The sequence below is a fragment of the Pinus tabuliformis genome, chromosome 6 (genome assembly GCF_031772625.1).
Source record: "Pinus tabuliformis cultivar Carrire ecotype Pingquan chromosome 6, CPIR1, whole genome shotgun sequence".
In the NCBI taxonomy this organism is placed as follows: Eukaryota; Viridiplantae; Streptophyta; class Pinopsida; order Pinales; family Pinaceae; genus Pinus; species Pinus tabuliformis.
In genome coordinates, this window is record NC_142292.1 from 1,230,304,638 (window position 1) to 1,230,323,911 (window position 19,274).

The following is a 19,274-nucleotide window of genomic DNA, read 5'->3' on the forward strand; positions in this document are numbered from 1 at the left end:
GAGCACATCAGGGGGAATCTTCAATATTGGGTCAACAATAGTTTTTTGGTACAAAAAGAAGCAGAGATCAGTTGCACTTAGTTTAGCATAAGAAGAGTAAAATTAAGTAGCTTGTGAGGCTACCTATATGAGGAAGATAATTTTTGGTTTATTTGGTCAGTAGATGGATCCTACAGTGATTTACTATGACAATTAAAGTTGTATCAAACTCTCTGAAAATCCTTTTTTTCATGATCGATTGAAGCATCAACATCTGCTATGACCATCTACGAGATTGTGTGCAGAGGAGAATCATGTTTCTAGAGTACATTCCTACGAAGGAACATGATGCAAATATTTTGACAAAGGAATTGACAAGATGCAAATTCAAGTTTCATAGAGGAACGATCATGGTAGAAAATAATCCCTTTCTTGTTGATAGGGAGTGTTGAAAATGCAAAAAGAAAACCCTAATTTAATTTTGTCCTTGAATAAAATTGGGAATAAAATTGTAACTCCACATCTCATGACAACTTGTAATAGTTAACTAAGTTAATTTGACATATCTTAGTTAATTTGAGTTGAGTGTCTAACTAGAGTCATGTAGAGTGTCTCCTACAATTAGGAGCACTAGTTGAGTTTATTTTGAGTTGTAATTATTTAATTCAGTCCAACTGAGTTAAACTCGGTTAAACTAGTTCCAACTGATGGAGGAATTAGCGGGAGGTCCAGTAGTGGGGTGTAACCTATTGTAGTGTAGTGTAACTTACTGTAGTGGGTTGTAGCCTGCAATAGTGGGGTGTAAATTACTGTACTGGGGTGTAACATGTAGTAGTGGGGTGTAACCTGTAGTGATAAAACAATAAACTGAAGATTCACTCATGATTAACTCATGAATGTCAGATCGAAGAAAGACCTAGTTGAGATTGGAGTTTAGGGACAATATGCTATGAGTTGTAAAATCATATAAATTGAACCGATGGTGAATACAATCAGAGGTAGGCCTATGAGTTGCACAATTCATAATTGTGGAATTTCCCAATTAAATAGGGGCTAACTTCTAAGGGAACAATGAAAGGAAATAGGGACATGGGCAAGAAAGAATTTGGCTAAGTATTGGCTTGAGATTGTCTAGGAGGTAGTGAGATAGATAGAGATAGTGCAGAGGTTGCTCAGGCTCATAGAAAATTTTAGGGGCGAATGTTCGCCCTTTGGGGAAATTAAGGGGTTTTAAATTTTTAGTGGGCGAATATTTTGTATCATAGTACATTTTTACAAATCACCTCAAATAGCCCACCTTAGTTTAAGGGAGAGGGTAAAAAAGGTAAATTTAGCCTTTGAAATTAGGAGTTACAACCTTCCATTCGCCCATTTTCAAGAATAGGTTTTATTTAAGTGAATCCTATGGGCCAAAGGCCCAAATACCATATTTATAAAAGAGGTATGGTAAATTAATAAAAATAAAAATAAATGAGAGGTATGGTAAATAAATAAAACATTTTTTATATTTACTCCATAAGTCAACTTATATACATGCAAGGGTGTAAACAAATAAAAATATAAGTAAAGTGGAGGTATGGTAAATAAATAAAATGTCTTTTTATACTTACTCAGAAGGTATGGTAAATAAATAAAAATATAAATAAACTAGACGCATGGTAAATAAATAAAACCTCTTTTTATATTTAGTCCATAACCCTCGTTCTATTTATGAAGGCTCAAGAAAGAGGTTTTATTTAAGTGAATCCTATGGGCCAAATACCATATTTGTAAAAGAGGTATGGTAAATTAATAAAAATATAAATAAACGAGAGGTATGGTAAACAAATAAAACATTTTTTAATATTTACTCCATAAGTCACCTTATATTTACGAACACTCAAAAAATGCGTTATATTTAGGTGAAACCTATGGGAAAAATACTATGGGACAAATACCATGGACTAGATTGTTATTAATACCATGCAAAAAAACATTATTAACCCTAATATTAGTATTAATAAAAATAAAAATGGCACATGGTTTTGACCCATGGTATTCACCTGGAATGTAGCCTATTTAAATGGGGGAATTAAACCAGCATAGATACATATTTACTCTGGATCTACTAACCCCCGTGAGGTATCAAATATCGTGATATGCAAACTAGCATAGAGTGAAAAAATATTTGATCCGATCAAGAGTAAAAATGGATGTTGTAATTTAATGTATGTTAAACATTTTACCTTGTTAAAATAAAAAATAAAATAAAAATCAACTATTAATTTTATTAATTTTTATAAATTACTAATAGTAATTTTTAAGCTCCAGGTTTACGATAACCCATGGTAATACCATGGTATTCATGTGAGCATAGGCTATTTAAAGGGGAAATTCTATCATCTTAGATCCATCTTAATTCTGGGTGCTCAGAGGGATAAATAGATTTCATCCCCCTAAGAGTGGTAGATGTGGAGTTAAGATGGATATAGGTTGGTTTTTATGATAATGAAGATATTAAATAGACTTAGGAAATTATATTGTTAAAACATCCTAAGGTGAATGGTTAAAGCATAGACATTGGGCAATTATATTTGTAAACCTCTGTTTAAACTTAAACAAATCCAGGGCTAAAAGGAATGGATTGATTGCACTAGTCATCCTTCTATAACTTTCCGACATATGCTAGAGTAAACAGACTGTAATTTGGGTAATTTTTCTAATTGCAAATAGGAACATACTTTTGTATTGGCAGGGTGGTTACGAGGTCCCTAGAAGTGATGAATTTGAATTTTTCTTGGTTTTATATATAGTATTAGGTTTTTTCTCATGCTTTCTGTGAATGGCACAGGTGAATTTTATCCTACACCCACTAGGTTATCGATATGTAATTTCGGTTTTTTGGTTTCAAAAGATATTTTAAAGAAATGCAATGATTTCATTTGTGTATTCAATAAACACAAGATTTTATAATTGAGTAAAATATTCGCCATGCCTGGTGAGAGATTCGCCAAAAAATTATATATACATATCATATTATTAATAAAATCGCCTTCTATTTTTCCTATATACCATGGAGATTCGCCCATTTATTATACATGTAAATTTGGGGGGGTTATTAAAATTTTCCCTACGAGTCAGGCTTGAGCAAAGCATTGTAATCTTCTCAATTTTTATGATTAATGCAATATACATATAGTAGGGGTTTTTTATTTGTGGATTTCGCTAGAAAATCATTGTGTTATGTTTGTTTGAATTCTTTCTCTTGTATGCTTCGTGATTTCGCGATTGTTTAATTGTTTCTGCTGATGAGTAGAGTAGATTCAAGTCAATTGTTTTAGCATATTACAATCTGCAGTTTGAAACTACAAGAAATTCCTACAATATGGACCATAGCGTGAGTTTTAATGACGTAGTCGTAGGATTATCGATAAATTGGTCAGTCCATAGTCGACTCTCATGAGACATGGGAGAACAATAGATATATATGTATATGTATATGTAAATGTAAATGTATATCTATCTATCTATCTATCTATCTATCTATCTATCTATATATATATATATATATATATATATATATATATATATATATATATATATCTATATATATATATATATATATATAGATATATATATATATATATATATATATATTTGTGTGTGTGTGTGTGTGAAACCATGTGGTTTAACAACAAGAATAATGAACGAGTTTAAATCATTCTTTTTCTATTCAATGTTGTGGTTCACAAAACAGTTTAAGTTGTGGCTGAGGCATTCTGATTTGAAGTCGAGTTGATGTTTTGCTTGTTATGGTTTGAGTTAGTTTGGATTGAATGGTCTCAATATTAATATTGTGGTTGGGATAAAATATAATTTTTGGTGAAGTTTTCATGTGGTCAGAATATCTCATGATCTAGTTATAATACGTCTGGCCTCGCGAAGGACATGAGAATAAATGAATGACTCTTGTTGTAATTGTATTAAATATAAAGGAAAATCCATGTATGTGAATACCAAGTATTTACATACTCTATCCATTGTCATAAGGCACTGATTTTAGCCACATATGAAAGGATTGAATGGCAGTGATTGGCAAGAAATATGAAGGTGGAAGTTCATTTGGTGATTGGTTATATTTAGCGGAAGCTCAAAGTCTAAATCTAATGAATGTTCAACAATAGTTGATGTTGGTAGACATGTATACATAAAACATATGTTGACCTATGAATATTGATACACCATGGACTTATTACAATACGAGCTAAGAGATGGGGTGGACTTGTTAGCATTTTTTGTTAAAACACTTTATAACAGAATTAACTCTAAAGGACGCCATTACAACTCACATCCGACCACATAGTTGGTATTGGATGTGTATTGTGTGTCTGTGGTCACGGGTTTGACTCCCCGACGAGTAAAAGGTCAGTTTAGTTTTTATTCTTGGCCATAATATCATTTCATCGAATATTTAGCAAGTTGATGCCATGCAATTTGTAGCACTAGTACTGAGATTTGTCCATTTTGTAGAAAACACATGGAAAAAGTAAATTTGAAGAATTCTTAGATTAATATATGGTTTAATATAGTTTTTGTGAGTTTTTGGAGTTATTATTGTCCAAATTGGATTTCGAAATAAGCTAGGTGATCAGGGCTTAGAGATGGATGTAACCAGAGGTGTGTGCTGCCTTTTTGACACTTATTCGATGGCCAGAATCTCATGTATATGTTTTTAGGGACTATGAGTAGGTTGCAGTTGTTTTGGATATATGATGAAAACAGGTTCTGAGAAGGGATTTGGGTGACCAAATATGAATTGATTGGAGCAAAGCATGGGTACCAATATGATAGCCAGTAATAATTGTTGATATGATAATTTGTGAAAATGATTATAGTGACAGTGGTTGCAGTTTAAGATAGTGTTTACAACAAAATTAATTGCAGGTTATGGTAGTGGTTGTGATTGCATATCTTGGTTTACTTATGATTCGGTGATATATGATGATAGTGGATCTAATTTGAAAATGAGATGAAATAGAGGTCCACGAGTAGCTGAATAAGGAGTTTGGACCCTCAATCAGGTTGGAGCCTAGAGGAGGTTGGAGCCTAAATCAGGTTGGAGCCTCAAGTAAGTTGGAGCTTGATCATCACTGAGGTTGGATCCTCAATCATGTTGGAGCCTAGATTAGGTTGGAACTCACTCATCCTTGAGGTTGGTGCCCCAATCAGGTTATAGCCTATAATGAACAACTACTTACATATTTTCGAGGTTGGTTCCTTAATGAGGTTGTAGCCTACCATAAGTGGAAACTTGCATTTTTGGGGGTAGTTACCTGTGGTTTTTTCTTGTATGGGTTTACACATAAAAATATTGTGTCTCTTTGTGAATTGATAGCTTCTTGATGAATTATTCATGTAATGGTAGCTTTATAATTTATTTCTCTTTCTGATTCTATCATGATTATGGTTATGATTCAATGTTAGGATGGATTTGTCCTAGGGAATTAAAAAATTCTCAGGTAGGAATGAGTAAAAAATATGAGCTCTCTGTGAGAAAGTAAGCTTCTGATAAATCTCCATAAGTGCATCATTAGAAAAAGGGTGGAGGGTGTTTTATTGATTCAATTTCACATCTTGACAGGTTGATTCAGAGGTTATGGAGAAAAAAACTTCATTATTTCTGGCAATTATAACTCATTGACTTGGGAGGTATTGGGTTTCACACTAGGGGACAAGTTATTGAAAATTATGGGTCTGGGGGAAACAAAACTGAGGGAGCATGGATTCCTAGAAGGAGAATTCATCATTGGTGTCATCATACTTATGGAATGGGCAATTGTGAAGCTCATACAAACCAAATTCATAGTGGGTTTCTATGATTTTGAACTGGGTGTGGATGAGAGGTAGTTCATCTAGGTTAACTATAGGGGGTACGGGGGATTCTTAACAACTACCTTGGATTTTACCTTATGGGTGGCCATTCTTGAAAGAATAAAATCACAGGAAATAATTTAGAATTTTACTAGGGAGTGATGGCAATTGATAGACGATCACTATAGGAGTTTGCTCGAACCACGTTGAGAATGCTCAGGTTGCAGGTAGAAAGTTAAAGAGTTTAGTTTTAGGAGGGATAATGGTTTTATTTGGTGATCATAACAGATTTTGCCGGGTTAACCATTAATGGTGCATAGAATTGAATGAATTAGATGTTGGCGGGAGTGATTAATGTTATAACGGTCAACTGGGTAATTTGTCAGGAGGGATAGTTATGACTAGAAATAGCAGAGAGTTGGCAGAATCTAAAAATAGTGAGAAGGTTGGCGGATGAGAAAAGTGATTTGCAGGGAGGGGTAGTGGTGCTATGTGGTTGTAGGAAATGGGGGCCCCACATTCAAGAGGAGATCGACACATATGCCAGAGCGGGAAAAGGAGAAACCACTTTTCAAACCTGCCCCCCATTAACTTTCGAGAGTGTAGGGGGGTCCCATAATTCATTTTTCATCGTTGCTCCAGGAACGTTTAATCCCGAGCATTGAAAGTTGCATAGTGGTTATTGTCTTCGGCGGCAAGTCAAATAAAACTTTATTTAGAATATTTTATTGAAAGAAAAAAACTATTTAATTATTGAATTAAAAAAAAATCAATGAGCGACAGTTCAATTTGCTCGCTTATTCAAATGTATAATAATACTTATTTCTTTTTTCTTTTGTAATATTTTTGTTTTTCTCTATTTTTTCTTTTATTTATTTTTCCTGTTTCTTTCTTTTTGATTTTTTGATTTTTCATTTATTTTCTTATTTTTTATTTTTCTATTTTTTGTTGAAATCAATAGAAATTTGTAAAACAAATTCTAAGGTTAAAAATAAGTTACAACATCGACTCTATCTGGGGACTACTCCCCCATGTGGGATGCAGAGAACCTGCAGATCCATGTGCCTTCTCCTCGGGCTATGGAGGCTTTGCTGTGAAAATAACACTTGTTGTGGAAATGTAAAAAACACCAGAAATATACAATGATAATGCTAAAAAACACTCAATACTAGATATAATTTTTGAGATACTACCATTGATTGGCAATGACAAATATTCTCCTTCTAGACTCCCTAGGATGAATGTATTATTTCCTTTGACCTATGCAATGTTGAAAGCTCCTAACCATAGGTTATCAAACTTTCCATGTTTTCCTCTTTCTTTTCTTCAACCCATCTGAGAACTAAATATCCTTGTCTAAAACCTATTTCTCTTGCTTTTCTATCAAACAAACTCTTCATCTTGTCCTAATATTGTCAAAGTTTATGCTAAACTTCATCTCTGTCTTGATTTAGCTCAACAAATTAATTTATCCTTCTTGAAAAATAATTTTCTTCTTCATATGACTCTTGCAAAAACTTCATGATTGGAAATGCTAATTGAGTAGGAAAGATAGATTCTATTCCATAAACAAGTTGAAAAGGCGATTTACCAGTAGACCTTTTAGGTGAAACCCTGTTTTCCCATACTGCATATTTTAAATTATTGTCCTAGTTTTTAATTATTATTTTCTAACACCTTCTTGATGACTTTGAGAAAGATTCTAATTGATGATTATGCTTGCCTATTCCCTTGTGGATAATAAAGTGTACAGTGAGTAAGGTAATCTGATAATTTTTACAAAATTCAATCATCTTAATGCTACTAAAAGCTTGAGCATGATCTATAACTATTTGTCTTGGATAGCCAAATCTATACAAAATGGTTGCTTCAATAAATTTTATCCCCACTGTGTCTCTTGCATTCCTTACAGGAATTTCTTCCACCCACTTTGTGAAGTAATCAGTGGTCATTAATATTCATCTGTCTTGATTACTTGAAGAAGGAACTATTTAAGCAATTAAATATAATACCCACTACAAGAAAGGAGCTTCCACTGAAACGGGAACAAGAGGAAGTGTTGTTAACTTCTTTTTTCCTGCAAATATATGACAAGGAATACAACTTATCACCTTTGATCCAACCTGTGAAAATAATTTTGGCCTGTGAAAACCTGCTCTGAGTATTTTATTTGAAGTTTCCTTCCAAGCATAATGTCCTCCATAAACTCCTTCATTAAAATTTTCAATTAATCCATCTGCCTCACTTCAGTCAAACATAGTAACAGGATATTTAAGGGATCCTTCGAATACAAGTATGCATTTACTATGTAATTCTTCATTGCCTTGAGTATGAGGGATCTACATTGATTCTTTGTGAATTCAAGAGGGTACTCAAAATCACGTAGAAAATGCACAATGTCTTTGTACCAATCTGATAATAAGAACTTTTCATCAATGTGTAGAGGAAGAGGTATAGGTCCCAAAATGGAAGAAGGTTCTTGTGGATTCTTCTCCTCTGAAGAATGAGAAGTTTCTTGGGGATTATTTCCCTTGAAGAATGAGAAGGTTCTTATGGATTATTCTCCCCTGAAACTTGCATTATTGTATTGATACCCATAATTTTACAATTAGATTTTGCCAACAACTTAGCTAGACCTTGTCCTTTCACTAGCTTTGTAGGTCTGATATCTAAATCAAACTCTAGTATCTTAGAAATCCATCTCCCCCACTTTCCATAAGTATTAGTCTAAGTCAACACTGCCTCTGCTACCTTGTAAGGTACATAAGAAATTATAGGGGAATGTAGAACAAATCCTAAATTCTTTCAAATCTTGTACCAAAGCATAAGCTTATTTTTCTATTATGTCATATTTTAGTTATCCATCTCTCATAACCTTGCTAAAGAAATAAATTGGATTCTCATGTTGATCTTCATTTCTCTGCAATAAAAATGTTGCTATAGTAGTATCCAAGGCGAAGGAGAAAATACTAAAAAGTTTTGAATAATCAGGACTGAGCAACATTGGAGCCTTAGAGAGTTTCTTTTTGATCTGAAAAAAAAGGAATCTAGCTTGGGTAGTCCATTTGGCTTCTTTATATTTCTTGAGCATATTAGTAATATGTTTAACAATTTCAGCATAATTACGTATGAACCTTCTTAATAAATGTATCTTCCCTAAGAATGATTGAATTTATTTCTTATTTTTGGGAAACCTGATTACATGAATTGTTGAAACTCTTTTAGGATCAATTATAACTCCTTTTGAAATAATGTGTCCCAACAATTTCCCTTCCCTCATTGCAAAGAGTGATTTTTTAGGATTAAGAGAAATCCCAAATTTTCTACATCTTTGAAAAACTTTCCTCAAATGTTTGATATGTTTAGCATCAAACTCAGAAAATACTATCAAATCATCAACGTAAATGACTATGAATTTATTTACCTTACCAACAAATCCCAAATCCATTGCCCTATGAAATGTCGCACCAACATTTATCAAACCAAAATACATCTTGGCGTACATGAAAGTACCCCATGGAGTTGTGAATGATGTCTTTTCTTTGTCTTCTTGACTAACGAAAATCTGGCATCTATAAAAACCATCCAACATTGAAATCTTGTCGGAACCTGTTACTCTTAGAAGTAATTGATCCATTTTTGGTGATGGATAATTATCTTTCAGTGAAAAATTGTTTAGGTTTCTGAAATCAACACATGGTCTTATTTCTCCATTATTCTTCCTGACATGCTCCAGGTTAGCTATCCATTCAAAATATCTTAAAGGAACAATTAATTTTGCGTCCAACAACTTTCTTCTTCTTTCTCAATAGTAGGCAATAGGACAAGATTAATCCTTTTTTTTTTGATGGCTTAGCTCCTCGTTTCAAAGGAATTTTGTGCTCAATAATAGTTGTGTCATAATTTTTCAATTATTTGTATGACCATTCAAATACATCTTTGTATTCTTTAAACAATTTGACATATTTTTCTCTTATGTCCTATGGAAAACTGGCTGGGATCTTAACATTTCTTATTTCCTCTGTAGTACCAATATTGTAGTCTTGTATATATTCCTATTTTCCGACCTTGGAAAATATTTTATTTTGTTTGAGTTTCTGCATTTTTTGGATTGGGAGGGCTTTCAATGGCGGTTCGACCAATGACCGATGCAAGATCAATAACCCTCTGCCCATTTATATATGGTGTGGGCCGTTGGGCCCATATGAATGTGACGAGGGTGATGTGGTTTGACCACTTGCCACCTATTACATATATAGTGATGTGTTGGGGAGGGGTGGCAAGGGTGGTGACCCTCCCCTATATTTTTATAATTCCCTTTTTTTATTTTAAAAAAAACTTGGTCAAAACCAAACCAATTAACCGAATTTTTGGGGTTACTGATTTTTTTAGGTAGGCAACAATTTCGCCCTTTCTGACCGCTAGAAACTATGGTCGTGAAGTGTCAATTTGTCACCTCATAAGTGGCCAAAAAATTTAGTAGACCTTCATATTTTGTCAGCCTTCAAATTTAGTTGGTGCTTTGTTAAATTTAACCAAGGGGCCTAGTTGCCTAACACTTTGATTGGCCATAACTTTTGCACAGGAAATCACATTGAGGTGTTGTTTGAGCCATTGGAAATTTTGCAACGATCTCTTTGACATGATCTTGGTTTCACTATAATACAAAAACTTTGATTTTTTAGCCTTTCCTAAGCCCTCTTTGATTTTTGAGCCTCTTTGGAGCCACCTGGATCAAAGTGAATCTATAAAACAAATCACTGAAAATCCTATATTTAATTTTAGATTAATGGCTCATTAATCGGCATATGTGACATCCACAGGAAAATACAGGTAGATCAACCTGAAGGGGTATACCTACTGGCCAAACTAACAAGGCCTAACACCAAGGGAATAGAGAAAATTTGACCCCTTGACCTCCTGATAGTAAAGGTGCTTAGCAACAAGTACTCGAACAACTAAGCTATCCCTTGGGGCTTCATTAATCGATGGATGTGACTTGATCTAGCTTTTTAAATTATGTAAATGAGATATTTAAAACCATACAAAACCACCAATATTGGGTACATATCTTAGGTTGTCACCATTGATTGAAACATTAAAATCACACATCATATGGAGATAAATTATTAACATAAGATTTAATATGATAGTTTATATAAGATATCCTATTAGCATTACAAACTCAATTAGGGCTGCTATAAAATATTTGATTCCATAGCCACTCTTAAACTTAAACATTTTCTTGCTATTAGGAGCAATGATAAATCCACTAACAATAATAATGAAAGGAAATAACCCTTACATCACTCATGACTGAAATAATGGGCTATATAATGTAACACACATCATGAGCAAAAGCAGAATTCGACATAGAGATAAAAATGATAATTAAAGGAAAATATGTAGAAATCAATCCAATACCAATCCAATCAAATCAAGATGACAAAATGAGTAAAAGTTTCTAGGAGGGCCCCTTTATTTTGTCAAAAATAAAAGGGAACAAGTTGGCATGCCAACACTTATGAACCTAGCAAAGAACATAGTACACTAATGCACTTATTTCATAAAAAATATAAATATCAACGAAAATCAACCTACCTACCATAATGTTAGAGGCATTGAGATGTTCTTTGATGGGTAAACTTCATTCGAATGAAAATTTCCTTTGCGAGGGATATAAATTGTTACAAAGTCCATAACTTATCCCATTGTGCCTTTAATATAGCTTTTGTTAAAACATTGTGTAACACTTCATCTAAATGAAATAACCAAATCATACGGTTGGTGTTTCTATCGATATTTATGATTCTAACACCACCATACCCATATGTATAATGCCAATATCAAGATTACTCAATTATTATTCATCTATAAGAAGGTCCTTCATCTCCAAATTTCATACCTCAAAGTTCTAACCATTACATTTCTTAATTTTTAACAATAACAACCTATACCCTAATAATAAAGGCTTCCATTCAAAGGTAATAACACATTCTCATAACAAATGTAACTTTTAAGCCTGTGAAAGTGAAGTAATGCATATATATTCTTAAGAAAAATATGAATAACAACAATTTCATAGACAAATTACATAGAGATTTACTCCATAAATCCTTAAATAGGAAAACTAGCATAACACATAGTTGCACTGCTCTCTTATTCATTGTATTAACATGACCATTCACATATATAATATTTAGGTATTCCATATAATATAAAACTCTATTATATTATCTTTTGTTATAAAACCTTAATCCATTAGTTGGGATTAGATTACAGTGGGTCATAAAATCATCGATCAAAAGCACAAAAATAGGCCCAAAGAAAATTCAACACAAACCCCCCAAAATTTTCCTTTAGCCCTTTATTTACCCAAAAATTCTCCTTAAATTTCGAAGTAATAATATCTTTAATATTATCCAAATTCTGTAAGATGACATCCTCCTTTATTCCCTAATTGTCCAACCAAGGCTGACATCTTTATGCCACCTTTCTTGCGTTGAAGGTGGGGGCTTTGGCTAGAGTTAGAAGAAATTTTAGGAAACCTCTTGGTGTCCATGTTTTATGACTTCTTCGTATACGCAACATACTTAATCATAGTCATGCTTTGAATGGGGGGAATGTTTGCAGGAATCATGAGGATAAAATAAGGAGTATTTCCTTTAATCTTGAGGTTGTAGATTATAAGCTACTTTTGGATCTATTCAAGCTTCCTCCATGTCTCTTTGGATACACTACAACGCCAAACCTCACATCCGTATAAAATAATATGAGTGATGAGAGTCTAAAAAATAATTTGTTTTTATCCCAAATCCAAATATTTACTAATTTATAATTGTTTTCAATCCCATATCAAACTTTTCAACCTCCATTTATCTTTTTTTCAACAATATAATTCAAATTGAATTTATAATAAATATTGGTTCTCAATATTTATGTGAAAAAACAAATATTTTATATATTTACTTATTCTATTATTTTAATTTTAAAAAATGATGCAGAATAATAATTAATTCATAAAATGAATCAACCTTTATCCTATTAAACAATATTAATTCATTATAATCCTATAGCAAAAAATTATGTCGATGCACATTTTTTTTCTGCAACTTTGAAAGGAATTCGTAGGACTGTACTCAAAAATATTTTAATCGTTATTGTCTTCCAGTTAAAAAGTGAAGATATAAAAGGGATGAAACAACCGAGTCAAGATTATACTAATGTGAGGTAATAGATGTGAAGTATTCCTTAATTCACATGTTCTCTTAATTTATTTTGAATAGGAGTAGTTTGATATTAATGTGTAAGTGATGTTTTTTGAAAATGCAGGGAGGATCTAGCAGCATTATCTCTAAAAGACTTGCAACAATTGGAAGAACAACTTGAAATTGGGTTGGAGCACATCCGATCACATAAGGTATATCATATCTTTAAAAAACATCGATTATTTAGAGAAATAATGAACAATGATCAACACAAATGTCATCTTTTGTGGTGTTTTAAGGTTGAGCAGCTTGCTAAGGAGATAAATGAGCTTCAAGAAAAGGTAACAAACTATATACGACTTTATGATATTTAACATTAAGTTTGTAAAATTTTAATTTAATTTTTCATTTATTTACATAGGTATAAAAAATACAATTTATATTATCATTTATAAGTTATCTTGTTAAGGAGATAAATGAGCTTCACGGAAAGGTAAGAAACCCTATATGACTATCATATCTAACATTAATCTTCTAAGATTTTACCTTAATTTTTCATTTATTTACTTAGTTATAAAAAATACAATTTATATTATCATTTACAATTTATTGTTTTGTGGTTGAAGTTGTTTCAATTTCGTAAATTACTCTAATATCATGTTAAATACATTTATATATTTACATCTAAACATTTTATTTTAAACAATAAAAATATATTTTTACAATTTAAAAAAATAATACTATCATTATCCAGATACATATTTTAGTGTTCATGGGTATTTTGGTAAAAAAAAAATCATAATAAATTAATAAATTTTTTATTATATTGGTATAAAGCATTCTATTTTTCTTTTAATTAGGTATTAGTTTGTTTTTGACAAAAAAATTATTATGCTTATTCATAATTTAATATTAGGAATTCAATTTTTATTATTTTTTATTTTTATTGAAATTTATTTATTTGTAAAGTGATTAGTTGAGGTATTATTATGGGTTGTTTACTAAGTTCCATTTATATTAGTTACTACTTTTTTGTTTTTTGTTTTATTTTATTTTTATTTTTTTTTTTTTATTATTTCTATTTTCATGAATTATAATTTTTTCACAATATTTTCAATTTAAGGTGACTTGTTATTATCTTAAAAAATATTTTAATAAATTTAATTATAGAAAATTATATATATATATTAACAAAAATAAAATACAAAAATATAGATATATGTGTTTTAATATAAACAATACTAGTTAATCATATTTCTTAAATTTTGGTGATGGAATTCAACAATATAATATTTTATTAATTTTTTTATTTTTGTGATGAAATATGTCTTTGTTATTTTTTTTTGTTATTTCATTTTAGAATGGGAGACCTTCAAAGACAACCGAGAAAGTTATGTATATCTTCTGGCACCTAGCTCTTGGGAAAATCTATTTAGGGAGTGGTTTGTCGAAAGATGGGAGCGTTTATTGTGATATTTTACACGAAAAGGGCCAAATAGGTGAAGAAGCAATCTGTCTCATAGGCTATAGGCTATTTGTCGAGAAACTAAGAACATTTGTGAGACTTTATAGCAAAAGTGCCAAATACATCAACAGTATGAAAAAAACAATCTATCTCATAAATTATTTTTAACCTTGTAAATATTAAAACATTAAAATATTTTATTTTTTTTAATAGTTCTAATTGATTTTGTTTATTTTAAATGTACACTCTATATTTTTATAACCATGTTTAGCAATTTGTTCACTTTACCTCCAATTAAAACATCCAAATGTTTTAGCTGGTCGAAAATTCGAGTCACAAATTCTCAAGGTAATTAAATGCCATTTTTTCATGTGTGTTTAAGTCAAGATCATCTTTGATTACACCTCGGCCTTCTATTGTTGTGTAAGTTTCACGTAGAAGGATTATTCAACTTTTATTTTTTCATTTAAAGTTTCCATTTTCTTTTTATTTATTATGTCTTTAATTTAATTATATCAGTAGCTTATTATTTTTTTAAATATTATATAACTATAATTTTATATTAATAATTATATCTATGATTATGTTATTGTTTTCCCCTAAAATATCATCCTATAAATTTTACAATTCTATATACTTAGTGTTTTTGTGATAGGAGTGTATCTGATTAGTAATTATGATTAGGATATTATGTTTTCAAATATTATATAGCTATAACAAAATCAATAATGTAAGATTATGTTTTTATTTTTCAAAAAAATTCTACCATTTTTATATATATAATCTAAGATTATGTTATTATTTTTCAAAAACATTCTACTATATATATAAAAGCATGTTTTTTATATTACATAGTTGATGTTGAAATATCCCACTTAAAACATGAGTCATGTATTCAATATATCATAAGAATTTGAAATTTGGTCTCATGTCCCTAATGGGATAAGCATTGAAATCAATAACGGAGGATTCCATAAGAAGGTCACTACCTTGCTGATGTGATATGACAAGAAATGAGCAAAAATTAGAAGAGGAAAACGAAGGGGGTGGTAGGTCTGGGTAGGGGTACTATTGCACAGTGGAGGAAATGAAGAATTAGCCTTTTCCTAGACCATAGTAAAAGACACAAATAATCAAAAAGAGGCATATGCTCTATTACAATGAATCAAACATGCAATTGGAAAAAGAATTAACAAATTAATTATAATCATAATTTCAACCTTCTTTTATTAAACATTACATTTAGGCTCTTTCTCTTCATAATTAAAACATAGTAAGATTTTTAAAAGGATCCACCTAGCACTTGATCCATCTCAAAATTCCAAGCCTTTCATGTCTTACATCAAAACAAAAATAGGGCTAATACTCTCACAAATCTAGCTATTAACAAAGAAGAGGTAACATTACAAGTGAATGGTTCATATTACCTTGGGAAAAGTTGGAAGTATGGCTTCCTTAATCACTTCCCTCAAATTGCACTTGGAAAACACATGTCACCCTTTGCTAATAGTGTAGTGGATATGATTGGAATTCGTAGTGGATAGTTTGAAGTCCCAACTATAGTCTTATTTCCACCTAAAAATATACCTTTGTAACCTTCTTGATATGCATATTTGATATTTCATATGTAAACCATGAAGTTAAGTAGGTTGCTCAAGTAATGTGATCATGCTCATGTTTTTGTTGTCTTTTGGCAATAACACATGTTGATTTGACATGTTAAAGAAAGGAATCTCTCACTAACATCTTTGCAAGAAGGTGAGAATCTTGTTTCCCATATTACCAACATGAAAAATAAGTTTTCTCTAGTTATTCAAGACATGTTAGCATTGGAAACTTGAGTATACAAATGCAACTAATTTCAAGAAATAATCTACCTTAAATTTGGGGATTTGTATAGGGAAATAATTTGCCCTAAATTTTGGAACTTTTAGAAGGAAATATTCCCACCTATCAAATGGGGTTTTTCCCTACTAATTTTATAAATTGAGGGATTTTTACCTCAAGAAGGCTACTTGTAATTAGTCCATTGATTCCTTTTTGTATAATTTTATTTCAACCCGAGAATAACTTCGTACTTTTAAATAATGCATCCAACTTTGATATGACAATGCAAGGTTGTTATTTATCCCATTCCAAGAAATTTTCCTGGGTTCTTGAGTGCCTTCCAGAGGGCCCACTTAAATTTATTCAAGAATCCCTATGTATTTTACTTTCGTAATCTTATTTCATGTTTCCTTTTAACTGATCATAAATTGTTGATATAGAAATATGATTCTACATGTTTTTGTTTTTCCTATAGGAAATCTAGATCCAAAACATGGTTACTTCCTTGAAGCATATAATTGATAATGAATGTGTATAGAGTGAATTATTTTTTTCATGACCAATCAATTTTATACCCATTTGCAAATTTCTTTGGCTAATTAGGTAACTTTCTGTAGCAACATAGAGTTTCTTGTAGCTTTGTGATTGTTCCTTTACAACAACCCTGAGTCTTTCATTTTAGGAATTTGTTTTCCATAGATATGCATGTTTTTCCTGTTACACCATAAATAACATTGGGCCATGAGGTTAAATACAAGGGAAATCAACAATTAGATAGTCTTCAATGAATTTTATTGTGAATGTTTGTGTTTTCTTGTACTTTCAATTCTACAACTTAGAATCATGATATTTATGTTTGTGCAATCTAATGAAAGTATTCCATATTTTTTGTATGTGATGATAACACTCTTCCTTATTTGTAGTATTTCCTACAAGTTAGATTAGTTATGATTGATTAAGTAGACTTTGTATTGAATAATTTCCTCATGGTTAGATTTTTAGTAAATAACCATGAATCAACTCTCTTCTTATAAGCCATTAGAGTAAGAACTTGGGTGATGTTAGCCCTTCCTTTATTCATAAAATATCACAGACATTCCAAGGGATAGTTCATCGCTACAAATATGATAAATTATACTTAAAATAATCAGAAATCTACACTATTAGGGCTTATTTCTCTTTAGATTTATGGATCTGTAAATTATTATTTATTTTGTATGCATGCAAATTATTACTATGCAAAAAACAAATAGTGAAATAAAAACTCACAAACCATGGTTTGACAAAAGATATAACCTAGGAAATACTTTCAGGAGAAAACCCGGTTAGAAGGTGAGGCTGCTCTGTTTAGAAATGGCAACAAGAAATTCCAGTTTAATTTGTCCTTGAATTAAACTGAGAATTAAAATCGAATTCTATTCTCATATCAACTTGTAAATAGTTAATTAAGTTTAATTAACTTAATTAGCTTAGGAATTTCGAGCTGGAAGTCTTTCTGTAGTCATGTATATGTTCTCCCTAAGTTTTAGGGGTCCAGTATGAGTTTAAATTTAGTTGGAAATTAGATCACTCAGTTTACTAAATTAAGTTAAGTTAAATTAGTTCTAAATTGTTTTTGGAAATAATAGAAGACTAACAGTTAGTTGGTGCACTAATGCATCCTCTAGTGCTACTCCAGTTAACTAAATATTCCCTCATGAGAAACTCATTCATGTTAGTTCAGAGAAAGACCCAGTTGAGACTAGAGTGTAGGGACAGTGTACTAATAATGGTATTATTTACTGGAGTGTAAATATCATACATGCATCAGAGATTGATCCTATGTTTGGATTGCGCAGTTTTTGGAAGCATGAATTCCCTTTAAATACAAGTTATTCAACCAAGGAACTACATAAGAGATTAGGGGCTTGGAGAGCTATAGAATTGGGTAATTTTTTGCCAAGAGCTAGCTTGTGAGCTAAGAGAGTTGAGCATACTTGTGTGGAATTGTTATAGTGAGAACAAGCTTTGTATCTTCACTCATATTTCAAATATATGCAATACAGATAAAGGGGTTTTGAGCAGTGGCTTTCCCCATATACATCTTGTGTTATGTGCCATTGATTTATCTTCTTCTCATTCTTATTGTTTTTGTCGATCTATTGGCTTCTGCTGGTTGAAAGTAGAAGTAGATTCTTGTCTTGTGCTTTAGCACATTGCATGAACATGTGAATCTACAGGATTTTGAACTTCGAAGTGTTGGAATCATGGTTTTTGAGGATGATATGGTGAGTCTTGCTCTTATAGGACTCCCAAAGAGCTGGAATAGTTATCAAGACTCTATCAATGGTCGGGAGAAGCTATTGGATTGGGAACAAATGTGGTCGGATTTGATGCAGGAGGAGATCAAGAGGAACAAAGGGATGGCTCTTCATCAAATATTAATGATGAAGAGAATTATGCCTTAGCAATTAAGGCGAAGAAGGGGAAAGGGAAATCTTCCCATTCCAAATTAGATTCTTATCATGGAGGTAAGAAGAAAGAAATGACGGAAGTTAAGTGCATTCATTGTCATGAGCTAATCCATTTTTCTACAAATTGTCCACTCAAGAAGTCCAAGAAGAAGTCCTTAGGAGGGAGTCCATCCAATAGGAATATCACATTAGGAGAGATCTTCAGTATTGGGTCAGCGGTAGTTTCATGGTACAAAAGGAAACAGAAATTGGTTGCACTTAGTTTGGCAGAGGCAAAGTACATGGTTGCAAGTCAAGCAACATGTGAGGCCATCTGGATGAGGAAGATCCTGGTTGGCTTGTTTGGTCAGCAGATGGATCCAACTTTGATTTACTGTGATAATCAGAATTGTATCAAACTCTCTGAAAATCTTGTTTTTCATGATTGGTCCAAGCATATTGATATCCAATATCATCATCTCAGATATTGTGTATTGAGACAAATTATGTTGT

General features: G+C 31.6%; 1 protein-coding gene across 3 annotated transcripts in view; it reads left to right on the top strand.

Moving 5' to 3' along the window:
- The window catches only part of LOC149263136 (MADS-box protein JOINTLESS-like), a 285,007-nt gene that overhangs the window by 132,653 nt on the left and 133,080 nt on the right, over positions 1–19,274 (top strand). For all 3 annotated transcript variants that reach the window (XM_089387181.1, XM_089387184.1, XM_089387178.1), the window contains exons 3-5: positions 13,001–13,059; positions 13,162–13,249; positions 13,337–13,378. In XM_089387181.1, coding sequence (XP_089243307.1) covers positions 13,001–13,059; positions 13,162–13,249; positions 13,337–13,378 — 189 coding nt within the window. The remainder of the gene's footprint in view (positions 1–13,000; positions 13,060–13,161; positions 13,250–13,336; positions 13,379–19,274) is intronic.